This window comes from Centrocercus urophasianus, unplaced genomic scaffold, assembly GCF_019232065.1.
Source record: "Centrocercus urophasianus isolate 14NV4802_14NV808 unplaced genomic scaffold, USGS_Curo_1.0 seq_19, whole genome shotgun sequence".
Taxonomy (NCBI): Eukaryota; Metazoa; Chordata; class Aves; order Galliformes; family Phasianidae; genus Centrocercus; species Centrocercus urophasianus.
The window spans coordinates 11307838-11333654 of NW_024884744.1; the positions used below are offsets into that span (position 1 = coordinate 11307838).

General features: G+C 40.0%; 1 protein-coding gene across 6 annotated transcripts in view; it reads left to right on the top strand.

Moving 5' to 3' along the window:
• DLG1 (discs large MAGUK scaffold protein 1) overlaps window positions 1-25817 on the top strand; it is a 131373-nt gene that overhangs the window by 23159 nt on the left and 82397 nt on the right. For all 6 annotated transcript variants that reach the window (XM_042820421.1, XM_042820422.1, XM_042820423.1 and 3 more), the window contains exon 4: window positions 23820-23984. In XM_042820421.1, coding sequence (XP_042676355.1) covers window positions 23820-23984 — 165 coding nt within the window. The remainder of the gene's footprint in view (window positions 1-23819; window positions 23985-25817) is intronic.

Sequence of the window (25817 nt, forward strand, 5' to 3'; positions counted from 1 at the left end):
GGATGGATATATTCCCATATGTTCTCTAATTTGTACATCTTGTGCTTTGAGATGGAGGCACCCAAATAGCTTAGTGCCTTTACTTCTGTGCTAGAAAGAAGTTTTGTTTGTGATTGTTTTTAATGTGGTCCATGTAAATGGTAAAGGTAAAATCTGATGCATAAATGGATAGTATACTAATGTGAATACTAATTGTGAAATGTGGATAGGGTGAGAATTCGTATTTTGTTGGCATCTTGAAGGTTTTTATTTTTCTTGTTGCTGGTAAACTGTTGTCCTGTGTTGCTCCCTTTTCCCTGGATATTTGAGTAATTGCAGGTTTAAACTTTTAACAATCTAGTTTGGATTCTGGTGTTATTTTTAGGAAATTTGAGACAATGCAGCTTGTTCAGAAGCACATTCATTCTGTTCTCTGGAACAGAATGAAACTAAGCATCTTAAAGAATAGTGCATGGATTTGAGGATAGCTCTTATAAGATCCAAGGTAAAGGTGATTATGAGTCTGTTTGATGGAGAGAAGCACAGGCTGATTGGAGTGGGTGAGGTTACCTCATCTGTCACCAGCAAAGAAATCTTTCTGGTGTCAAAGCTATTAGTTTTTTGGAAGTGAAACCTACCCTTTAAAATGACAAGTTTGGTTGATTACAGTAGTTCTTAGTGTTGCTGCTTTACTCCTTTAGGTACAGTGAGATTAGGATCAGGTAATGATCCCAGTGAGCAGAAAAATGATTCATACAAGAAGTTAAGACAATTGAAAATTGATTCTGGCACGGCAGAATTGTGTTTCAGCCAGCATTGCCCTATGAGAGCTAACACACAAGTCCGGCTGTTCGCAGCAGTGCTGCACGGAAGAGGAAGAGATCATCCTCTCTCCAACAGAAGTCTTTAGATTGGCTTAGGCTGATCTGCATCTCCACCTGGAGTTACCTACCACCTCTTAATCCTTCTTGTCTGTTTAACAAGAGCTTCTGGCCTCAGTTAGCTAAATGTTGCACTGCCTGGCATATTCATCTGAAGCTGCTTATTTAAAATGAAGCTTTATGAAAATACTGTGTACTTCTCTGTGAACATCAGTGCATCTGATGACTCGGAGGCTGTAATCTAATAGAAAATACATTCCTTAATGTTGTGTACAAAACTATTTCTCTGATGTAAATTAATGCGTGTGACATTTGAAGTCAGCATTAAAGAAATGCATGATACGATTAGAAGCACTGTTAAATGCTTCCCTTTCCTACTGAGTGAAAAGATATTTGAAACTATTCATTGCTACTTTTTATTTCAGTATAGCAAAGTAGAGAATTTGATCAGGGAGATAAATTTTTTTTAATGAATTTGAGAGATCTTTCCTAATTTGATCTTTGATCACTTTACTGCATTTAATTAAGAATGAAGGTCTGTTTGTGATGGGAAAATAAGTCCTTAAACTACTGCTTTTCTTCACACTCAACCAGTGCAAAGAACACTGATTAATGCAGGGCTTTTTTTTGTCTCCTTATGTGGGCACATTTGGTTTGATGTAGGTAGGCAAATTTGCATCACTGCAACCATGGATACTATTAAGAGCAGGCACGTGGGCTGCGCTTACAGTAATGACTTTATTTAAGTAACAGTTTTAAATGAGTACTTGACACTTGATGATTTTTCATATCTGTGTATTTTGTTTTTTCCAGAAGAGCAGCTTTTGAGCAGTCTTTGTTAACTTGTTCACCCAGTTGTATATATTCAGTAAAATCATTAAAAATGAACATCTGATTTTAAATTTCTTCAAATAATATTCCTCATAAGCCAGTAGTGCAAAAGAATGATTGTTGCATACAGTTTTTGTTTCAAAGCCCCAAGAAGTGTGCTGCTTGGACAGCCTCACAGTCCTGTCGATACAGTCCAGCACCTTGTCTCTCACAGTAGCCAAAATGTGGTATCTTCAGAAGGCAGTGAGCATGTATGATCTGTTTGCTTAGTACCAAAAAGAAAGATGAAGGTTTCTATTTTTTTGCTTTTTATTTTGTTTCCCTCCCCAACATGTTAAATCAGGAGTTACTGAAAATGCTGGTCACCTGGGCCAGCAGCGCTGTGGCAGAGCAGGGCAGGAGGCTCCGTGAGCCCAAGCATGGAGCTCACCTCCTGTTCCTCCTCACCTGCTGCCTACAGGTACAGGATCTCTCCTGTGGAAGTGACCTCACCCAACCATCAAATTCAAAATGGGTCACTGAGGGCTTTGACTGGTTAGGGCTTGTCAATGTCTAGCAACTGAGATTTGACAACTTTTCTGGCAGTGTGGTCTGAGGATTAATTATTTTTCATAAATACAGCCTTTTTTTTTTTTTTTTTTTTTTTTTTTTCTTTTAGTGCCTTTGGTAGCTTCCTCATTTACCCTCACCCTGTCTGTTTGAACATCATCTGTCTTCCTGCAGTGCACTGCAAAAAGCCAGTTTAGGTTTTCTTCCTAAACTCCTCTTAGGTGTAGGAAGGCTGCTGCTAGCTCTGCTTGAAGCTTTTGTTTCTCCAGGTTCCCTGAACCTTTCCTCATTATGCTCCAGCTTTTTCACTTTCTTGGTGGCTTTCCATAGGACTTGTCACAGCTATGCCATAACAAAGACTGAGAAGAGATAAGGAGAAGTTGCATTGTGAGCTTTAAATTTTTGGAGATATTGTGAGTAGACTGTAATGATGGAAGGAAATGTGAAGCAATGGAGGCAAGATTGTAAAAATGGAAAGCTTTCATGTATTTGTGATGCAGAAATCACTGTCTGGGCCCAAAGGAGAATGCATTCTTAAAATGGAGGAACAAATCCTAGAACTTCTTGAATTTAAAACTGTAGAGATAGAAACTCAGTTACATGAGAAATAAATACACCAAAAGCTTAAATACTGTGTTAAATAGTCCGCAAACAGCCCTTCAAAGTTGGCATCTGTAATTTCATTTTGCAACCATTTCTTTTCTTCACTAAAGAACAAATAGATTTCCAAATGTGTTGGGTTGCCTATAGAACATGGTTGTCTGCTGAGCCAACTGAGTAGTGCAAATAAGATACCACTTGGCTTTGATATGCCATCTGGTCGTAATGTTGAAGAAATGGGTGCAGAATCAGTCATCATAAAAACTTTGGAAGTGAAAGAAAAAAAACCTGTGCATCACAGTAATGTTGGCAGTGTTGGCAGATGGTATGAAACTGCTACTGTATGTAATCTTGCAGTATAAAGCAATGCCAAAGAAACAGCTGCCTGCTAGGATGGCTGGTAGGTGTCAGAACGAAGGATGGCTGCCTGCAGACTGAGGGATTGGCTCATTGGCATTCGGAATAGGAGATGAGGTGTGCTGTTAAGAGTGAGGAATGTGTACTGTAGGTGGACTTAAAGGGTATCTGACAAAAAACGATGAGGAATACAAGGAGAGAATATTGAACTTGCAGTCATGCTGGGAAAAGTTATATCCCCACTGCAGGTATTTGTTGTGTTTGTAAAGACTACTTGAACTTTTATTGCTCAGGTTGGACTTTGGCGAGGGTTCGTATTTCTGACTCTTAATGGCAAATGAAGAAGCCCAGGATAACATGAACCAGTGAGAGATTGGTTAAATCCAAAAGTCAGAGCTAAAGATCTTAAGAATAAATAAAGACTGTATTTCAGATTCCGTGGACAGAACCGAAAGGTGATTTGTGTGAGTTCTGTGGATGAATAGGTTTGAAGATGATGAGATGACTGAAGACACCAGGAGTGAGGAAGAAGTTGAAGATGACACAGAGTGACAGCGATGGAAATGATAGAGCAATCTGAAGCACAAAATCTGAAAAGCACTATGAGGCAAGCATAAGAGAATAAGCTAAAGCAAATATTAGGAAAATGTATCAGTTACAAAGATACAGTAAGCCTTGTCCACTTCTCTTTAAATGGTTTTTCTTAAATCATCATCTTTCTGTTGACGTGATGTTCTACCAGCCACCAGTGCCCTGGCCCAGAAAACCTGTGTGAGAGGCAATTGCTCTGTATTTAGTAAACTTGGGTGGCTCTCTCTTATATGGACTTGTCCATCTCCCTGCAGGGCACATAAAATACAGGACGAAGGTATCAGTCTTGTGCTTCATATGCATGTATCCTAGTGCATGTGTTTCTTTATTCTTTGTAAATGACTGAAGTATGTAGAAGCTTAGACTTCATTATTTCATTGATAAAGGTAATAGAGTTGCATAGTTCTTCAGACAGGCATGCATCAGCAAGGTTTGTACTTGCTCTAGTTTGAAGACATGGGGTAGTTGAGCCAACTCTTGGTGTGTCTGTATGAAGCTGGTGAATGTTGCCAGATTTTGCATCTTTGTCCTCAAGTTGGTACTTACTTATGTGTAGTGGAAATTAGTTACATCTGGTTAGTGCGTGAGTTCTAGATGTGTTTGATTTAGCAACAAATGGCTATAAAATATCAGTGTGCACTGTCTGAGATTGCGTTGTGGAATTTATTTGGAGAAGATGCTGAGTGCAGCAACAGAAAGGGGAAAAATCTGTCCTGTATAAAAGATTCCTTCAAAGCATTTTCTGAACTCACTTCTGGGACTCTGTGAGTTTATGTCAGAGGAGCTGGTGATTTCAACTTGAGTGACTTTTTTTTTTCTCTTTTTTCAGGTAGGATTAATGGGAGTAACAAAATGTTTATTCCTAATCAGTTTTGCTTTGCTGTCTGTCCTTATTGTGGGAGAAGAGTTCAGTCTGTAGCTTTGGGTGTGACAGTGGCCTGATGTATTGGATTGCTGCAAATGAGAATGCTTCCAGCTTCTCGCTCATGTGCTGGAAGCCCAGTAGAGTACAACATGCTTTTCTGGTGGTTAGTGAGTTAAAGCAGCTCATGGAGAAGTCTGCTGAGCACTTGGATCTGTGAAAAGGTATCTGCTGGAATAGAGAATTGTAGTGTGTGGAGCAGTTGAATTGGCTCAGCTGCAGCTGAAAAGACAGGTGAAATGATAGGGTTTAACAGATCAACGTTTCTGGAAGGAGAAGGGAGGAGAACAGCTATTCTTTCTACAGGAGAACTGAAATGTTTGGTCTTTTTGGCTGCTGCTCGTGAATCCGGACCCTCAGAGTGAGCAGCTCTGGCACTGTTTCCTGTTGTAATGAAAACTGGGAGAAAAGAGTGGGTGAATAAATGTAGGGTTGCTCATAGTTGGGCATATGGTCTCCAGCACGATTCCTTCAGCAGGCAGGGTATTTAGGTTTCTTCAAAAAATAAATCCACAGAAAAAAAAAAAGAAAAAGAACAGCCCAACCCCTTGCTCAAAAAAAAACTCTGAAAAACAATATCCAAGTAGGGTTTGCTCTGTATTCAGATGCCATTTCAGGAGGCTGAACTCCCTGGCTGATTTTTCTCATGTGCCACTGTTGGTTCTGTTTCACAGGTGGGCACAGCACTTGATTTGCAAATACAGTTTCACCAGGACATGTGAGGTTTGCTTTTCTTTTCACTTTTTTTATTTATTTGATTCTTAATCATAGCTTGATACACTGTCAGTGAATATTACTCAATATTAACATAGTGGTAATTTTGTTGACCAGCCACTGCTGCATCCTGGGCTTGGAGGAGGGGAGGATATGCTTTAATGAAACTCTAATACTTAGTGAAAGTGTAACTGAGGGCCACTGTCTTAAAGGTCAATGTGGGTAGAAGTCATCAGCATTCTCTGAACGCATCTGCATGCCCAATGGAGAATGAACAGTCCATAGGACATTTTAGTGACAAACCCATACTGCCTGGAAGAGAGACTGCCTTACATCCTTTGTATGTTCTCTAACAGCGGGTTTGTTTGTGCCTACATACCTTGTAATGAATGCTGAGGACGTTTTTTGTCCTTCTTCATCTGTGCAAGCCTGAGTGTGCCAGCCATGTGGTTTAGGCTTCTCTCAAGTGTGCTGTTGCAATGGAGTGCTCTGCAGTGAATTTTTACTTACCAGCATGGCATATCTTTCATACTGGAAAAACCGGCAGTGTGGTGGCTGCTTTTTGCTGCCTGTTTGTGGTGCCTTTATTGCCTTGGTGCAGTTGACACTCCCAAGAAATGCTTTGCTTGCATGTTGTGAGGTCTGTGCAGGGGGGTACAAGCAGGGTGGCTCAGGAGCTTTCCTCTTGGACACACTTGGTTTCTTCTTTATGTAGTAACTCTGAAGTCCCCATAATATTATAATATTGGACTTAGGCAATTTTTCTTCTGTAACAGACAAGTTTTTACTTTTCCTTGTTAGTTATCTCTTGGGAAATACACAGTAACTCCCAGTAGTGCAGGGTAGACTTGTAGTATATTCCTGTACCTCTCTACAGATATGTTACCAGAAAGAAATTTTTTATTCTTCAGTTTGTTTTTTAAAAAACAAAAAACCAACCAAGATGTTTTCATACCACCACCCCCCTTTTTTTCCCCACTGCTTTCTGTAGTTAGCATTGATAACAATTTAAGCTGTACATAGCACTGTCTTATTACATAAAGCCTTTTTTTTTTTTAACCTGCTGCTTTCATCTTCCTTCAGTGCAGGTAGACAGCCTGTGAGTGCTTCTGCCACTGCTCTGTTCTTTGTTGAAGTGGGACTCTGTACTTTATAACAGTTCCAGATGAGGAGGGGTGGCAAATTCAGTGACTCATTAATAGTAAATGCAGCTTAAGTCTTCTGCAGAAAATAATCATGGTCCTGGAAATAATCATGATCTCTTATCTGATAGGCATCAATTTCCCTATTTCTCCCTTCCTACTGGGCTGTTCATAGTATCACATGGCATAGCTGATATTATGAAAGTAACAGAAACTCAGGGGAATGCAGGAAAGTATGAAGATGAGCTAGAAGTAGCATGGTCTTTTTAACTCTTCCTGATTTTACTTTTAATTGGTTGTGAAATATTCTTTAGAGACCATCTGGGCAACTTGGGAGATGGAAAAGTGTTGTTTTAGGCAGTGCTCTATAATTGCCACTCTGAATTGTGGGGGGAAAAGTGGAAGACCTTGTCTCGACTACAAAGGGAATATACTTCCAAAATACAAAGATAGCAATGACTTGTCAAACAGGGTGTTTAAACATGAACAATGTGAGTTAAACCAAAATAAATTGAAGCTGCAAATCGAAAGATTCCTGTTGCTAAATGTAATTAGTTCAATGAAAGCCTTTTCTAATAATAATGCAGATAATAGTAACTCATTATGATGGAGTTGGGTGATTTCGACGATCATATTAAGTTGTTTATTGGCAGTTTGTGTTGAGAAACTCAGCAGAAAGATTTGTCTCGCTTTGAGTAATTTTGAAGGATTGAATGGGGGTCGGAGACCCCAGTATCAGAACCCCAGTTCTGAGGCTTGTATAGCATATGCTGTGAAAGTGTACTGCTGTAAAATGGAGACTTCAGAAAGTGAGACAATTCACTGTAAGGCTGTCTTGTGTTTTACGTCCTTATCTTTAATTGCCACAGGTATCAGGTGAAGAGTCCTTGTGAGTGGAGAAATGCTGCCCTCTACTGTTCTGACATTTTTTTTTCCTCAAGAGGACAATCTGCATTTTAGGGAACTTGGCTCAGCTTTCTCTGCCCACTAAGACTAAAAAAACGAGGAGATGCTTCTGAAAAGTGGGGAAGAGTGAAGAGTTGTGGTATTAGATTACAGGATGCAGGTTTGCTGATCCCCAAACTCTAAAATCTTGGTTGATACTTTGCATTATTTTGTTTCCCACCTGGAGGAGTGATCATGGCCCCAAGCCTGTTGATATGCAAGAAGCATTTGAAAAATGCTGTTAATGTATGCTTTAACTCTTAGGTTACCCTTTGTGGAGTCGAGAGCTGGACACTATGATCCTTGTTGAGCCTTGCCAACTCAGGATGCTCTGTCATCCTGCATTCAAAGTTCTTTGTGCCCTTTCTAATTGAGAGGGTCTATGTTCACTGCTGAAGGCTTCGCTATTTAAACATGTGTACGCACACATAATCTCTCTGCCCCCACCAACCAAACAAAAACTACTTCCCAAAACCAAGTCACTTTCAAGTGATTTTTTTAGCAAATTCTTATCAGCCCAGATACAGTAATGGACAAGTAAGATGAGTTAGTTTTAAATCAAAAGCAAAATGTGTGTGCCCAAAGGCAAAGCTGAGAAGGACTCTTTTTTTTCCTACTCTTTGCTCTTTCCTGTTTAGTTCAGTTTTACCTTGTATTAACTTGAGAGAAATTGGAGAAATGGCTTTTTGTCTGATTTTATAACAGATATAAGAAGCTTTATACTTCCAAGTACTTTAATATTTTTCCTCAGAGTTACTATTCTGTCAGCGCTGCTTTTCTGATCCAACAGCTTTCTTCCGTTTGGTTATTTAAAAACTTCTTTGTCTTTTTGGTTAAAGTATGATATTCCAGGTGTTCTAAAGGAAGGCAAGAAAGACCTACATTTGCAATGGATACTAACTTTACAGTAAATTCAAAGATATAACAGGGAGCTATTTTCTGTAGGAACATATTGCATCTTGCTGAAACATTTCACAAAGGAAAGCTCAGTTTTGAAGAACTGTGCCATCAGTTTACCTATAGCTGCTGAAGTTTTACAAGGGCAGGAAATGGGTTCTTCTTGAAGGAGTACGGCTTAGAAACATGGTTATGCAGGGCTGATGAGTGGGATTTAGTCTAGAATAATAATTTCTAAGTTTTATTTGTGAAGTGTGAATACAAGTCAAACCACGAGTTGCTGAAGTGACACAACACGCCCCAAGCAAAATGACGTGACACCCCTCTGGTTGAAGTGGCTAACAGAAGAAATTTCAGGACCTTGGCACAAGGAGATCTCAGTCACTTGGGGAATTGCGTTAGAAGGCAATTCATGAAACTCAGCAAGGAGTTGTGCCAAGTTCTGCAGCAAGTGCAGAGTAAAGCTGTGTACTGGAACTGGAAAGGAACTGGCTGAATAGCAGCTGTGCCAGGGGAATCTGATGGTTCTGGGGGACAGAGAAGCTGAGGAAAAAAAGATGGTACAAGCTGTAAGTAGTTTAGGGTAGAGTTAAATATGGCAGATAATTGGGCATCAGTAGAGCATGTTGGTGCTCAGATTCTCTCCTGCTCTCAGTATACTATTCTATAATTGAATTATGGTCTGTTCTCACAAGTTTTAGGCAGTGGGACTGGAGAACTGATTTGTTTGCCTTCTCTGTCTCTGTAGTGGAGGAAAAAAAAATGAAAACAAAAAACAAAACACCCTCAAGTCATTGTTAGTATTGTGCAAGCATCTCATCTGCACTGGCTGTGAGTGGCTCTTAGAACCTACTCTGGTGCTACGTCAAAACAGTAGAGCAGAAACATGGCAAATTGCTAGCTTTTCTGAATGTTGAGTTGGGGAAGCATGAGCGGCCATTGAAATGAATTTGGAGCAGCATGAGGCTTCACTGGACAAAAGGTATAGACAGTTATATTTCCTCTCCTCGATTTTTTCACTTTTTTTTTTTTAATTACTCTTGTGCCTCATTTTTCCACTGGAGGCACAGATGCTTGGTTAATAGTTTGAGTCACTCAAGAGCAGTTCTGCTTTTGCACGGATCACATAAAAGATACTCCACAATTGAAAACCGCTGCTCCAAAAGGAATTCTTTCAAAAAGGTGAATTAAATGAGTCAGATTCTGAGTAATCCTTCGACAGCTGAGGGATCTTCAGTGCATTATCCATTCTACAATAAGCCCTGAGAAAATGTTCTCTCATTCCACACCTTGTCCTACTCCTCCCTCTTCCTCTCCCCCAGCAAAACAAGTGTTTTACCTGAACAGTGGTTGCGTGTTTGCCCTATCAAGGCTTCTCTATTGTATCACTGTGCTGCTTCTGTAAGTAGGCAGGGAGTGGGCAAGAGGTTGCAGGGGACCCAGCTGACCCAAAGGGGTCAAGGAGATGTTCCATACCTTTTAATGTCGTGCTCAGCATAAAACTGGGGAGTTGTTGTTCTGTTGTAGCTGTTGACTGACTGGGCGTCAGTCCCACCACCCTGCTCCTGGGAGCTGGTGAGTGATTATCTTTGCATCATTCATTTGTATTTTTTTTCCCTGTACTTATTACACTTCCTTCACCTCAAACTTTGTGTATTACTTTTCTTGCCCATCTGATTCTCTCCCTCATTCTTCCAAGTGGAAAGTGAGCAGGTGGTTGGGTGTGGGCCAACCAGACAGCTAAGGTTGCTCCCACCACAGGCAGTTTCTGAACAGGTTTGATATGTTTGAAGTAATGTAGTATTTCTTGACTTCAGGGATTTCCTAAGTTGTATTCCAATCAGAGTGCAGTCCGTTCGGAAGAGAGTCACTGTTTTGTTTCTTCCTCACAAAGATGTTACTGATATATTGAAATTCCCTATATTGAAAGCAGTGTCTTTAATCAAGGAGATCAAATAGATTTCCATCTGACAGGAAGAAAAAGGCCATAGTGTTTCTGTGTGCTGTATTTACCTCCTTATTATTGGATTAAATTTGAAGTTTGCCAAAGGATCCATTTTCAGTCTTACCTTGTAACAAAGATTTCTGGTTTTTTTTTTTGTTGTTTCTAAGTAGGATGGAATAACACTGAGTTATGGATTCCATAGCAGTACTACTAGTCAGTTCTGTAGCCTCTAATTCCCAAGAACATCTTGGGTAGAAACCAAAAATATGAAGGCATGATCCAGGAAGGTTAAATTTGTTTGAAAATATCAGGAGGAAGTGGAAAAGGTTCTTCTCTGGGCCTTTGAAATTCTGAAGCGTGAGCTTCTGAGGGCCTATAACTGCCACGTAAAGCATGATTTCCTGTAACTTTTGTCAAGGTGTGCTTTTTTTATGGGAGGAGAGTAAAGTATTATTTCTGAATGCTCCTCAGTCCATCAGTGCAGCTCATGTCTTGCAGCCTGATTATTTTTGCATATAAATAGCATATAATTGCAGACACTTCTGGGTTCTTTATCTGATGTGACATGAGATTTTTCTTTCTTTCTTTTTTTTTTTTTTTTTGTACTGGAGAGAACTCTAAAAACAAGTTTCTGATAAAATGCTCGTGCAGATGGTCAATCAGTGGGGAAGGAAAGTATTCTCATGTGTGTTTTGGGTTGACTTATCAAGGCTTATGAAGGACCTCATTGAAGTGATGTTCCAGATCTGTCTTCCACTGAACAATTTCAGACTTGGAATACACGGGGAGAAAATCACTGAAAAACATCAATTCATTGGAGCTGTTCTGGGCTGAAGTGCCACTGCAGGGCAAATTTTAAAAAAAGTTGGTGCTATTAATCAGATTTCTCTTTCCAAAATAGCGTTTCACCCTCCTTCTGAAGTTAATGGGGCTTTGTTACTCAAGATTTTGGTAACCAAAGAGACAGGTCAATTTCTTATTCTGCCAGGAATTATCTTTCCATTGTTGATTTATGTGTTTTATCAAAACAACGCAGAGGATTTTTTTTTTTTTTTTTTTTTTTTTTGTTTAATGCATATTCAGCCATGTTTATTTTGGGCATATGTGGGTCAGGTTGGATGGGCATTGCAAATTTTGTGCGTGAGAGTGTGTGAAGCTCCTTAAGAAGGGCAGATGCACGTCAGTGTTCTAAACTGAAGGTGGTCACAGTGGCTGCACCTTAACTCCTGCAGATGTGTTTACATGGCAAGCTGTCAAAAAAGGTTCTTCTGAGATAGAAACAGCTGCTGAAGTTAACTTTTACAAGAGCAATGAATCTTCAGGCCATGGTGTTCTCAATAAATAAATCCCTTTGCCTAAAAGCACCATGCAGATGATTTTTCTGGCAGTGTAGTGAATGCAGAAACAAACTCCATTTCTTGACTGCTTCCTCAAAATCATTTGAACAGTCATTTTGCATTTTGGGGAGTAACAATAGCAAAGTCAAAGAGCTTCATGGATGCAGTTAGCGCCAAACATTGGTGCTTATGAAGCTAGTGTTCAAATTTCATTTCACCTTACAGAAATTGCTTATGGAATTACTGCTCCTTGAGTAAAGGATAGAGTTACAACCATTGCTTTAGAGCTCTCTGTTAGTATGAGGTAATCTTAAACCAGTATCATAGCTTCCTTACGTAAACTAATTTTGGAGTTCTGTGTATTCTTTCAATATCTATATGTGCTAAGGTTATGAGGAAAAGAGATTAAAATAAGTTTATTGGATTTAATTCATTTGAATGCTGAAAGGTATCTTATTTTTTTATTGGGTTATGCTAAGCATCCTGGAGGTGTACAAGTTCAAGGTGTACTTGAGGGGAAAAGGAACCTCAACTAGAATCCCACCAGCCTGGCAGGTGCCTGCAGTAATGCTTGGGAGACGTTTAATGCAATATGGTCTTTGTCCCTTTGATTTGGCATTCTGACTAAGTGATGTGTTTGCCAAATTAGACCTGCACTTTTTCATGCTATTTAAAAACTCCAGGTCACCTTATGAGGTTGTTGATTCCTTACCTATATTGTATGAGAGTATGGGTGCAACACGTGGATTGATGGAACAGGTACAAGTGCTTGCAGTCAGTCCAGAATTGTGGGTAAATGCTCAACAGGAATATTAGGCTCCTGAAGGGATTGTGGCGCTTTCCTGATGCTACGTAACTCTTGATTCTCTTATCTCAAGGACTCTTGGAAATAACAGCTTTCTTATTTTATTATAATAACAATTACTTTTGCTTGCTAATTAAAGTTCTTAATGATGTTGGTATTTTTACTGAACATGTGGGAGTCATCAATGAAGATTTATGTTACTGCTGAGTAAACATTTGAAAGAAACTTGAAATAAAGCAATTCATTTTTTATGTAGTCTTTTCATAAGCATGAAAGCTCGTTTCAGTGGTATCACTTCCGAGTAAATATCAGTTTTTAAAAGCTTTGAGTTTGTTTTCCTCAGAAATTTTAAAATATAAAACTATATGATTTTCACATTTTTATGGGATCAGGTGGAATCCTCCTGTGCAGGGAGAGAGTTTAAATGTGTTCTTCTATGTTCAATGAATACAGATTTCTTCTTGTCCTTACAAATGTCAGCATTAGAAAGAAGCATTGATGCTTTGTTTTGGATCATCAGGATGGAAACTAAAGGCTCAGACTGAAGGAGCTCAGGATTGGTCCCCTAAATTTGGAAAGAATATTGTTAAATAAGGAGTTAAGGCTGCATTCTCAACAATGGCTTCATGTGTTAATTGATTGTTTTTTGTCCTTTGAAATGTTTATCTAACTTCCAGTTGCAGTCAGAACAGTAGTTGCACAGGGAGGTGAAGAGTTCAAAAGTAGATGTGAAATATTTTGAGTACTGGTGTTTGTATGTTTTTGTTCAGATCTCTGGAAGCTTTATGTTCACAGCTGCATATTTAAGATGCCTTGAGGTGCAAATAATTGTTTTGAGCAAGTGAAACCATTGCTATTAAATTTTGGGATTTAGTCGACAAACTATACCTAAACATCACAAATTTTAGTACTGTATTTTTAAGCTTGTGTGACAAGATGTGGTTTATGTAAAGAGCAAGGCAGTTTTGTCATATAACCAATTTGTTTGCCTAGAGCTGTGAAGACATGGCTGAAAGATTCAGATGTTATGTGGTCTTCATCAACAATGTAGATGTAATTGCCTGAAGTTACTTAAGCTTCTTCTTCTTTCATGTCTTACTGACCGAATCCTTTGTGGATGTGTAGACTGTGTTTTCCACTTATTGATTCTTCTATGCCCGTGGCACATTAGAGCTTATTTTTTCTGTATTACAAAAGCTATTCGTGCAACACTCCAGTTGCTTTTCCTCTTTGACTTTGTCATGAAATTGCCATGCATTTGGCCGTGTATTTCATTAGAATACCATTGCAATATGACTGGAACTACGGAAACAAAATAGACTGTGTACAGAAAAGGTTGTGTTGTGGTATAGCAACAGTCTTCTGTTCTTTGTGGAATGGGCAGTGCTTTACTGTTTTCTTTTCCCTTGTGCATTTTTTCCCTTTCTCGTGTGTGATGTTTATACTTATCATTGCATGCGCTTTGCCCTAGTTCTTCAGACAAGAGGTTGTATGCTGTGACCCCCAGCCACCTGAAGGGAAATAGAGGGCTTTTCTAGATTCCTCACTGATTCTATTATGCTCAAGACTGCCCTTAGATTTAAGTGTATATGCAAGAGAAGCTTAACCCACACATATACACACAGAAGATGTATCTGTGTGTGCACGTAACGTACTGCAGCATAGGAAGTTCTGCACCAATGTGCGCAAGAACTTCTTTACAGTGAGGTGACGGAGCACTGGAACAGGCTGCCCAGGGAGGTGGTGGAGTCTCCTTCTCTGGAGATGATCAAGACCTGCCTGGATGCCTACCTGTGCGACCTGCTGTAGGGAACCTGCTTTGGCAGGGGGGTTGGACTCGATGAGCTCTGGAGGTCCCTTCCAACCCCTACAATTCTGTGATTCTGTGTGGTTCTGTGATTTTCTTGTTCCACTTAGGAATTTTTCTTTGGCTTGCTACTGTTGCTGCCCATGATGCAGATGACCTACTGTAGTAAGCGATGACTTGGTGAGCAAGTGTAGGTCATAGCAAGTGCTGGAAAGAAAGCTGTGCTTGTTAGTGTAGCATCTTCTGCCAAGGAGGAGGACCTCATGCAAATGAAATTCATTTTGGGTTTATTGTGGGCAGAGTTGCACATTTTTCTCTAGACATTTTGCCTTAGTTTTGGTTTCATCAGTCTGCACATTTATTAAGATAACTGTCTACAGTATAATTCATGAAGCTCCTTGTTTCTGAGCTATAAGTGTGGATGTCCATTTTTCACTATGTTATACTTGTTACTCATCAGGTAAAGTAGGTGAAGTAAAAGATGACAGCAGGCTGCTTGAGACTTAAACTTAGGTGAACAGTCACAACCAAAAGGAGGAGTACAAACTTCTCTGAGAGTGTTCAATGCTTGCTTTTTTAAAAAAAAATATTATTATTCAGCACAATTTAAAATTGATGTTATGGCTTATAGTTATTGAATTGATTTTATTTTTTGCGAAGGTTTTTCAGCTTTTGGGAGAGAAATCAAATAGAATGTGCTATCTATAATATCAGGTTAAAATACAGAAATGTATTAAAATTCTGCACAGAGTCTGCTTCTGGGGAAAAGGGGGGGAAGAATTGAGTCTTTATAGGTTGTGATAAAAAAAAAACCCATCACCTCAATAACCAGTTTTTATAAATGTCTTATACAATAAATAATAAAAACCTTAAGGAGACTGTGACTGCATTTACTTCAGTTCTAAGGAAAGAACTTTGTTAAAAAACTGGGTGATGGTTTTTTTTTTTAAATATTCACTTGTACCATTGCTTGTAATGAAATACTTTACTGAGAGTGGCTCATAACCAAATTGATGGATACACCAAATTATTCCTGGTTTCCTAAAGACAGCGGGGGGGGGGGGGAATTGTAGCTTCTGATTTCTGAGTCAGAGAGACATGGCTGACCTCTTTTCAGTGGTCTCTGGGGATAGGGCAAAGGGAAACAGCCATGAACTTGAGCATAGGAAGTTTTGCACCAATATGCGGAGGAACTTCACAGTGAGGTGACGGAGCATGTCACCAGGGACGTTGTGGATTCTCCTTCTCTGGAGATGTTCAAGACCTGCTTGGACACTTCCCTGTGCAGCCTGCTGTAGCGGGCCTGCTTTGCAGGGGGGTTGGACTCGATGATCTCTGGAGGTCCCTTCCAGCCCCTACAGATCTGTGATTCTGTATTTCATTGTATTGAAGCTGGAGAATATTTGTATCTTTCTGTTGCTGTTTAATTGCTTTTGTAGACCACTAGGAGTTTTACTCAGCAGTTAATGTTTCTCAACGTTTCATTAACCTTGAATTTTTAATGCTGGAAAATGAGGATTAAATATCCCATAGCCATTCATTCCACGGTCTGCTGAGAGCTCCTCGACAAAGCTGTGCAAACTGCAGATCAGCAAATACCCTGCTGCTAAGCTTACAACTTCCCCAGTTTTATAATTGCGCACATCTGATTTTAAAGTGGGTTTTCACATGCTCATTGGTGCAGTGCGAAAGCACCTTGCGGGAAGCTCGGGAAGCTCGGGCTGATCTCCGGCGGGCCGTGCGGCGAGTCCCTCACTGCAACATCTTGCCCCTCCCCTAAGCAACCAGCGCGCACCGAGCCGAGCATCGTGGCTCTGCTGGAGTTGCTTCTGTTTTCATGGAGGAGGAGATGGCAGACCTTGCACTGCAGCAGGTGGAGCAGCCGCGGTGGATCTAACCCCGGGGTCTGGTGCGAGGATCCGAGTGCTCCTTGGGGCTGCCGGACAGTTGTCGCTCCAGGCTGACGCTAATGTAATTACATGTAAAGCTGACTCGAACGTTTTTAAAAATGGACACGGGATTTTTTTGTTTGCTTTTTTTAAGATCTGGTTTCTAACATGGAGCAATTTTTTTTCCTGAAGGATTCAAGCTGTTTTATATAAAGGCTTATTTCTGAACACTATGGACTTAGAATAAATGTCAAAGACAGGCAGCAAGCAGCGCTTACAGAGGCATTTTTCTGGAATCTCAGTCGTGGATCGATTGAAGTGCACAGGGTCTGAAAAAATGTCTCCTAGCATAAAAAACTTGGATTGTTTTTCTCCGATGCTATGCCACTGTAAAGTAGCATGTACCAACAACACAATATCTTTAATGTTTGGATGTAAGGTGGGTCTATAATAGGACTTTCCCGGAAATGTAAGCTGGATTTAATAGGCTGTGAATGATTGCCAGGATGTGTAATGTGGCTGTACCTTATTTCCGTTTAAATAGTGTGTATTTTGTTCTGTGTGTTACTCGGTTTTTTGGGCTCTTGGTGATTCTGACTGAAGTAATGAATTATTGTGGCTACTCTTTAGAGATCCCTTTGAACAGTATTTTGAATTTACTGAATGCCGCATGTGGAATGTCGTCATTCCCCATTAATCAGCATTAATCATCATGTAATCAGTTTATGGCACTTGGCTTTCATTTTCTTCAGCTGTGGAGAATTAAATACACGGGAGACTTGCACCGAGATGTGGGGCTGGAAATGCCTCCTGACATCATATTGATAGAAGCAATCGTTAGTGGCAGGTTTGGGTTTAACGGTGCCTGTGGGCATTTAGTCATTTTAGGACTCCATCAACTGTTTGGATTTTAGAGTAATAAAATGTATAATTTCCTAATTCACAGAATAGGAAGCAATGTATTCAGTGCTGTTCAAAGTGCTTTTTCCAGTGAAATTAACACACAAATTGAGGGATGTGTGAGAACCTAGCTGCTAGAAAGCCCCTCTAATTTTAGCGTATGTGAAGTTGCTTTTCAGACTGAGATTCAGCGGTCTTTGTCTCCAGAAGTTATTTTGCGTGTTCAGTGTTTCCAAGTTGGTGTTCGTTGTTCTGAACACACACATGGAAAAACGGAACTGATTTTTATAAATTAGGAGCAGATGTGCCTATACATATGTGCCCACGTATAAATAATATGTATGTGTTGATGCTGAAGAAACGCCATGAGTTTGGGAAGGAAGCGTCTGATTTTTATTTTCTTGTGGCCCTTCTGATTGTGTGAATGATTTTTGTGGGGCTCCAAGCTGAATCCTTATTCAGTAGCAGGAATTTGCCATGTTTTGTATCTGTTTGTCTTTCATGTGCCCAGAGCATTTTTCAGTCATAAATGTGTGTATATTGATTGATGCAGGCTGGAAGCTATTGGCTATAAAATCAAGATTTCTATTGTTCTTTGTGGAACTGCGCATCTCCTTCTCATTTATAACGGTAAACTTGTGAAGAAAGCCCTAGGATGCAAATAGAATTGAGTTTTGCCGGTTATGCTGTAGCTAAGAGATGCCGGTCCCTTTAAGAGCAAACTAAAAATACCCAGTGAATATCCAGAATCCACTTTAGGCGTTTTGTGCCGGATTTGAGTGACAGCGCGCTTCATGCTGCGCTCGCACGTCAGCGGCCTGTCTGGTGCATGTGGGTCCGGCCGGGCCTGGCACCCTGCACCCTGTGGGGCGACTGCAGGGCCCCAGCCTGGCCCATGGGCACAGGGCAGCCCAAAAGGCAGGCGTGGTGCTGGCGCCTCTGCCCAGAGCTGTACAGGAATGTGTCCTGCAGGCTAATAGTTTCTCAAGTATGGTTGAGCAGTGTTGTACTTGAAAATGTTTTGTTAGGCTATAATGCATGGGCTTTAACTATAGCTAAATAAACTTGCTGTTCAGCTTGTAGAAGAGAAGGCTCTGGGGGATCTCATCAATGTCTATAAATACCTGAACGGGGGGTGTGAAGAAGGCAGAGCCAGGTTTGGCTCTGTGGTGCCCAGCACCCGGACAAGAGGCCATGGGCACAAGCTGGCACACTGGAGGTTCCCTGAGAACATTCAGCAGCACTCAGTGCTCAGCCACCCACACAGCACTGGCACAGGGATCAGGGAGGTATGGGGACTCCTCCTTGGAGGTCTTCCAAAGCCGCTTGGGCATCTGCTGTAGGCGGTCCTTCTGGGACGAGGGCTGGGCAGAGGGATGCAGACATGCTGCCCACCTCAGCCCTCCTGTGCTTCTGCGAGCACACATCACAGTTAACGCAGAGCCAGTGCTCTGTGCTTTGCAAATCCCCAGTGAACTGAAGATGAAGTTTGAGTAACTGTGACCTGCTGGTAGTGCAGAGGGATTTGGCACTTCTAATTTTTTTTTTTTTGAAGGGATGTTGCAAGGTTGTACTGCACTGAAATACCATTGTGATATCAGAAAAATCTCTTTTGAATAAGGAAAATCAAAGAGGCAATACTTGTGAAAATGTGAAATAATAATACAGTACTTTACGTCAACAAATAATCCATCTCATGCAAGTTGTTCTATGAAACAGTGTTTTCTATTTTCCATAGAAAATAGGTAGGTTTTTTGTTTTGTTTTGTTTTACTGTGTAGGAAAAGACTATTGGCAATCTAACTGCTCCTTGTTTGGTCTCCTTTCCTTGGCATTCTGGTACAGGTGAATCTCTTCACTACATGTGCATCTTCAAGTATCTTATCATTTCTGAATATCCATGACATGAAGCAATGCATAAATGTTTGCGTTTAACACTGTGTATTTTTGCATATGGTGGAACATTGTGACCTAATTAGCATGTTACATCAGTTTTGCTCAAGATACAACGTCAAACTGAAGAGGAAAATGAATTCCAAATATGAAAGGCAGCTCCCCATGTCTGTACGCTTGAAATGCCTTCGTTTTTTCTCTCAGCACTAGTTATTAAAAGAAAACTCAGTGCTTCTATTTTGAGAGAGAAGGGGTTAGTTATTCAAAGTCCTGAACATGTGCTTAAAAAATATATCTGTTCTGTTCTACTGTTTCAAATCATTTATTTTATCATATATTAAGACCTAAAATGTAAATAATTCTCAATGTCTTAGGCTGTGATCAGTGAAGAAGTTTTGAGAATACACACTAATCTGCTTCGGTTCCACTACTGAAGTTTCTTTTGCTATAGCTGCAGGCTTTCAGCTTTTCACTGAGTTGCTGTTCACCTTCAGTGAGACTTCATTTGGTTTTTACAGTCTGCCCAGCTGTCAGAAATGAGAAGTTTTCAAGGTGACTTGCATTCTGCAATAGCTGAGCATGCTTGTTTTGTATCCTTTCCTTTTTCTCAGTAAGAAAGCACTGTGTTTTCCTGACCGTTTTCTCCTGGCTTAGCACTTCCACCAGGCTGCAGGTTACTCTCAGAAGTATGCTAGCATCTTAATGACTTTGTTTTAGCATGATTATGGCAAATCTGGCTGTGGTGTTGCTTTTGATGCTGCAGTTATTGGAGTGTATTTTCTGCTGATTGGTACCTTCAAGTCAGAGTTAGGAAGGCCATTTTTTTTGAGAGGGAGATATGGGGATAACTGCTGTTATTTAGATTTTCCTTCTACCTTCTTTTGACTTGCTTCATTGTAGTCCTTTTGTGCAGGAGAGGAGATGCTGAATGTAAAGGAGTGTTTCCCAACAACTCTGCTTGCTGGCATGGCCTTCTGATGGGTCCCTTCAGGTCAAGCTTCAGTTCTGAAGTGGAGCAGTGACTGAATAGGGACAAGTATACACATTTGGGTCATCACGAGCAAATGGTTTAAATCCACATTGCTTTTTTATGCTGTCTGTTCATGCTGCAGTGGAGATATTTGACCCTGTGAACTTCTATGTATTTATCACATTGAAGCAATTGTATCTCCTTTTTTAAGTCCTCACTTATTCTCAATCTTTTTCAAAGTATTGATTGGACTTGTACAATTTTTTGTACAATCCCCAATATTGATTGGGGAAAATGAAAACCAGCCTTGACACAGCTGTATAAATCAGGCTGCATGTTTTTCTGGGTTTTGTTTGTTATTTTTATTTGTAGCATTGCATTGACTTGGGAATCACGTTGTAGCATGAATGAGGAGCATTAAAGCTGTGGGAGAAGGGGAGTACAAGAAAGAAGACTGGCAGTATTTTTTTTTTTAGGCACCTTATCACTCTTATTCTAACATTAAAGCTGCTGTAGCACTGATTTTTTTGTGTGCACGTGTTCAGCAGTTGTACTGCTGTGCTTTCAAATTTGTTTCTGTGTAAGACATCGGATTAATGTGTACTTCTGATATAGATTGGGCTTTGATACACGTCCCCTCCTGAAGAGAAGTGTAGTTGCTGCTGTCTTATATTTTGTCATCAAATTATCTGGTAGTTGAGGGTGTTCTTGCAAGATTAATTTTCAGTCCATGAACATGGCTTTCTGTATGGCTTGAATCTGTAGATTAACAGAATTGCATGCTGTTGTGGATGTGGGTCACCAGTTTAAGGCATGGGATTGTTTGGGAGTTCTTAATTTTCTTTTGGTTGTCTTTCAGCAAGACCTCTCATTAGGGTGACTTCTTAAAAATATAAAACCACAGCTTAATTATCTCTGGGGAGTAGATTATGTATGAATTTGTTGAAATACCTTCCTTCTAAAGTACAGTATTTCCTGAAGCTTTTCTGTGCTTTTTCTGTGAACAGATGATCTGTATTCTGAAAAACAGTGCTACAAGATGTCCACAAAATCCTTGTTTATCCTGTGTGTTTTGCAGATACTGTGTTCGTTTTTATTTTTAACTCTGCTAGGCTTGTGAATTTAGGCAGGGAGGCTGCAGGCTCAAGCACTCAGCATAATGAATGATTTTACTGTGGTGAATATGGAGCAACTTCTGGTCTCATATAAAGTAGCCCAGGTTTATTAAAGTTAATGGTTACTTCAGCAAATTATTTAATCAGTGAGTTTTGAACTGTGAATAAATACTATAAAGTGTGCAATCTGTTTTGAATAAATCTTGTAAACCATGTTACATCCAAAGAGAAATGTTTGGATTTCATCTTAGCATACATATAAACCTGCAGCTGAATTCTCTGGGGGGCAGTATCTGTCAGAAATGTGCATTAAATGTTCAGCACTTGCAGTTTTTTTTCCACTATGAAATTCTGATGATAAACTAGAATAGTCCATAAAGCTTCTTGAAAAAAAAAAAAAAGTGATGATAAAAACAATAGAGTAAAGGCTTGGCTACTATCTGAGTGGTGTGGGAAACTTTCTAGATGTGCTGTCAGCAAATTCAGAGCTGCTTTGCCACGCTTGGCCTAATTCCTTCCTTTGATCTATCTGCCTTGCCCATTCCTTGGCTGGTTCTTCTAAGTTGGGGTCTCCTGGTGCCTGGGTTGGGCAAACGACTGCCTTATTTTAGCTGTAAGCAGAGAAGTGGTCTTTGCCAAGCTACTGTGAGATGGGTTGGTCCTGCTCCCTTCCTCCCTTTCTCCTTGTGCTGCCATCAGTGCATGTTTCATCTGGTGAGCCACTTCAGGGAATTAAAACTCTAGCAGGTGAATATTGCTGGAACAGGGAACCAATGCTGCTGGCTCAGCTGCTGAACCTGCTCCCATTAATCCAGGTGTGTGGTGGAAGCAAGGGACAGCAAGATGTGGTTGCAGAGCAGCACGGGGAGAGTCCAGAGGGCCCTGCTGCTTTGCACAGCCACTGCCTGTTGGATCACAAGGCTGTACAGTGAAAATGCGCCTTTTGGCTCATGTGGGGTGTAGGTTGTATGGGATTTAGATTCAAGTCTGACAGCAGCATTAACTTGAGTGAAGGAGATGAGCGAATTCTTGTTCCAGTGGTGGCAGCTCCTGGAGAAGGAAGGAATGGCAGTTGGGGATGGCACAGTTTGAGCAGGCTGGTTCCCCTGAGTGCTCCGTGTCCATCAGGAGGCCTGGCAGTTCTGGAGGTGATGTGCAGTAGCAGAGTAGTACCAAATACTTCCACTTCTCTGGAGTGCTAGGTGTTAGAAGAATGTCTGCTTCACTGGAAGTTGAAACACTTTGTTCTAAAGTATTTCATGCAAAGGACAGCAGTAATCTTGAATATCACATCAAAATCCAGTTTATATGTCATGTTTATGATGCTTTTCTGAGCAGTTTATTTCTCTCATCGCTGCATGGCAGAATCCTTACCGCAACACTTGTTTTTAAAGTGAACTGTAATGCACATAGGCTTGTTAAAGCTTTGTATGTAACGTATTGTTATGAGTAGATGTGTTCCTTAATGAAATCTAGAGCCTGTTTGCTCTCAGTGTCTACATACCTGTTTCTGATAAATGTGTCTGGTTTCAGGAAAAAAGCCAAGTAGTTCTGTGCTTTGACACAAGGTATTTACTTTTTTTTTTTTTTGTAAAGTAAGCTGGTTTTGATTCACTTGCCTTCAGTTTATCAATTTTGATTTTAAACTTGACTGATCCCCTTGTAGCTTTGAACAGGATTTTGTCTGATCTGAGTTGTGAAGTTGATTCACTTTTAGGTCCTATCTTCCCATATTTTCACAGCGTGTGGACTAGCAGGATCTTGAGGGGTCATAAGTTCCAGTCACCCTAGAAATGAGTGGCTTAAGCATTAAGGGGTTGGTAACTGATGCAGCTTCTCAAGTGGATTCTTTATAGTTTGTCCTGCAGAACGCATAACTTTGTAATACTGCTTTACTCTCTTATGAAGGGCAATAAAATGCATGGATGACCGAGCATGCCTCGGAATTGGTTGAGACTGGAAAGTTGAATCTGAGGTTCTTCTTTAAGCACACTTATAATGTGAGCATGTGTTCAGAGCTGCTGGATGAGCAGTTAACCTGCAACCCGGAGAACAGGTGAATATTATGGCCCTGTGTGTCCCCAGCTTCATTCATAGCTTCTAGCAGGAGTCCGCTATAGTGGCTATAGAACTGTCTGGCTAGAATGCATCCCTGGTGGATAAATAAATAGGGTCTGGTTTTTAAAATTGAATGAAAAATTAATAACATTGACTGAGTAATGTCTTGTATTCGTGTGGAGGCTTCTGTGTTGCAGAACTTACTCTGTTTCATAGTAAAACCACATATTCTAGCTTCAGGCAGAGTTAGGAGCAGTGAATTGCTGTGTTGATACCTGGTATAAAAGCTGAGACTTCAGCAGACAAAAAAGGCTTTTAGCAGGTGCTCTAAATAGGAAGTGTGGAAAAAGATTTTGAGACTGATGAAAAGATAGGGCACAGGGTTTGTGTTGTGTAAGCAAACGCAATTAAGAGGAGCCCCTGGGAAGAGAGTTTGGAAGCATTGTTACTGTACACAAACAGGCAAAACAAACAAACAAAACTGGGTAGCTTCAAAGCATTTTCGATGAAACTAAAATGGCAGAAACCTTTTTAGATGGATTTAGATGAAAATAATAATTTAAACTTGTTAGATTTTATTACCTTGAGATTAGCAGAGTTAGAAAACTACTACGTATGTTTGTCCTGAGTTTTCTGGATAATCCCTTCATGTTTTGATAGCGGGCTGATCTTTGTTTTACATGTTTTCTTCAGAAATACCGCTATCAGGATGAAGATACACCTCCGCAGGAGCACAGCTCCCCGCACATTGCCAACGAGGTGACGGGTCCAGAGCTGGTTCACGTGTCAGAGAAGAATCTGTCCCAGATTGAGAATGTCCATGGATTTGTTTCTCATTCTCATATTTCACCGGTAAAGGTAGGCAGTTCTTTATGTTACAAGTTTGAAATGTTCGGATATACTCTCTAGGGTTAAATTTTTGTGTGTATCAGATATACCTGCTTATGTATATTTCTTTTTATGGAACTCCTCACTTGTAAAATTCACTTTATAGACATTAAGGAATTGATTTAGTTCCACACATTGATTAAAGATGCATGGTTGTAAAACACCCAGATGATTTACAGTCTCTAAGGTCTTTTCCAACCTCTGAGTCTGTAATTCATAATTTCACGGACCCTGGGAGTATTTAAGGAATCTTGTAGACTAAGATGCCTTTGAGCTTACAATATTTATTTTTGGTCAGGAAATAGTTTGCTAAAGCTATTTGAATAAATGCTGTTAAAACGTGGACTTCATTATGTCAGAGAAACCCAAGACTGTTCTTGTGTGCTTAGTATAGCTGATCCTTTCCTCTTTTGTCCTGATGATCTTCCAGATGCATTCCTGGTTTTGGCATAGCTCATCCTGAAGATCTATATAGTCACAACAGCTCTGAGTTGAAAGAGCTTTTCATAATTCATTTGGTATGTTGACTTGTTGGACTATGTTCTAGGGACTAGTCTTGGCTGGTGTATAAGATTTTGATTAGATTTATACAATAGTGCACTTGCTTAAAGAAACAAAATATAATAGAGGGCACTGGGAAGTTTTACTAAGGATGTGTTCATTGCACTAATAATACAGGAAGATAATTATTTCAAGTAAAAATGCTAAACATATCCGACTTCTAAAAAACAGAGAACCTATCAAACGTAAATACTGCTTTATCATCGTATGCTGCTGTTTAGAAATGCTGCAGAGGGCAGTAGAAGCAAATTTTCTGAGGAATAGCTTTCTTTCTTTTTTTCTCTTTAATTATTTATTTATTGCAAGCCCACAGCAATTTGGAGCAGTAATGCAGAACATGGGTAAAAGATGATAGGAAACTGGTCAGGGTTTTAACTAGTTTGTTTAGCCCTCAAGAGAAGCTGTCAAATTTTCTAGGACTTAAAGCAGCTGTTGTGCGATGGACAATTGGTTTTCAAGGAGCATTTTCACTAAGTGGAAAGGCAAATGTGTATCTTAAATGTTTAGAGGGTGATAATGCAATTACTGTTTGTCAAATATTCTCCATTAAATACTACAGGAATTCACCATTGTTTCTTGTCTAGCAGAGGGGTGAACTACCTCAAGTGTTTGCAGTTATCGTGAAATAACACATAACATCTGTACGGATTTAAATGTTAAGCATATGGATTCCTGCCTTTTCAGTTTGTGAAGATATGTGTACCTTGTACCTCTCAAGCATCAAAGAAGTGAACTTTAACCTAAGCGATTTCTTATTCTCTGTTTAACAATCTGTCAAGTGGAATTCTGCATCCTGTAAAATGGTTTTGGTTTTCTTTTTTTGAATGCTTGGTGGTAGAGAATCAAAATTCCTTCAGAAATATTCTGTCCCATATGTGTTAAAGAATGTTTTCATGTAGGCGGGCCTTAAGAACCAGAGTTTCTTCAATATGAACTTTCAACACTTTTTGTAGGACTTCGAGATTACAATATGAGATTCCTCAAGTTACTACAATAAAAACCAACCAAATTGAGCTGACTTTGCTGTAATTGAAAGGAATACATTGCTAACGAGGCTGACCACTAGATGGTGATGCTGCAAAAGAAGCTATTTTGATTTGAAAACTCCATTTAGCTTCTGTATCATACCTTCAGATTTAATTTTTCCCCAACTTAGTATTTTTATTAAGTAGCTCTGACCAAATGAAAGCAGTCATAGATAAGGTATCAAGTTTTTCTAACTGTGGACTGGAAAGTCAAGTT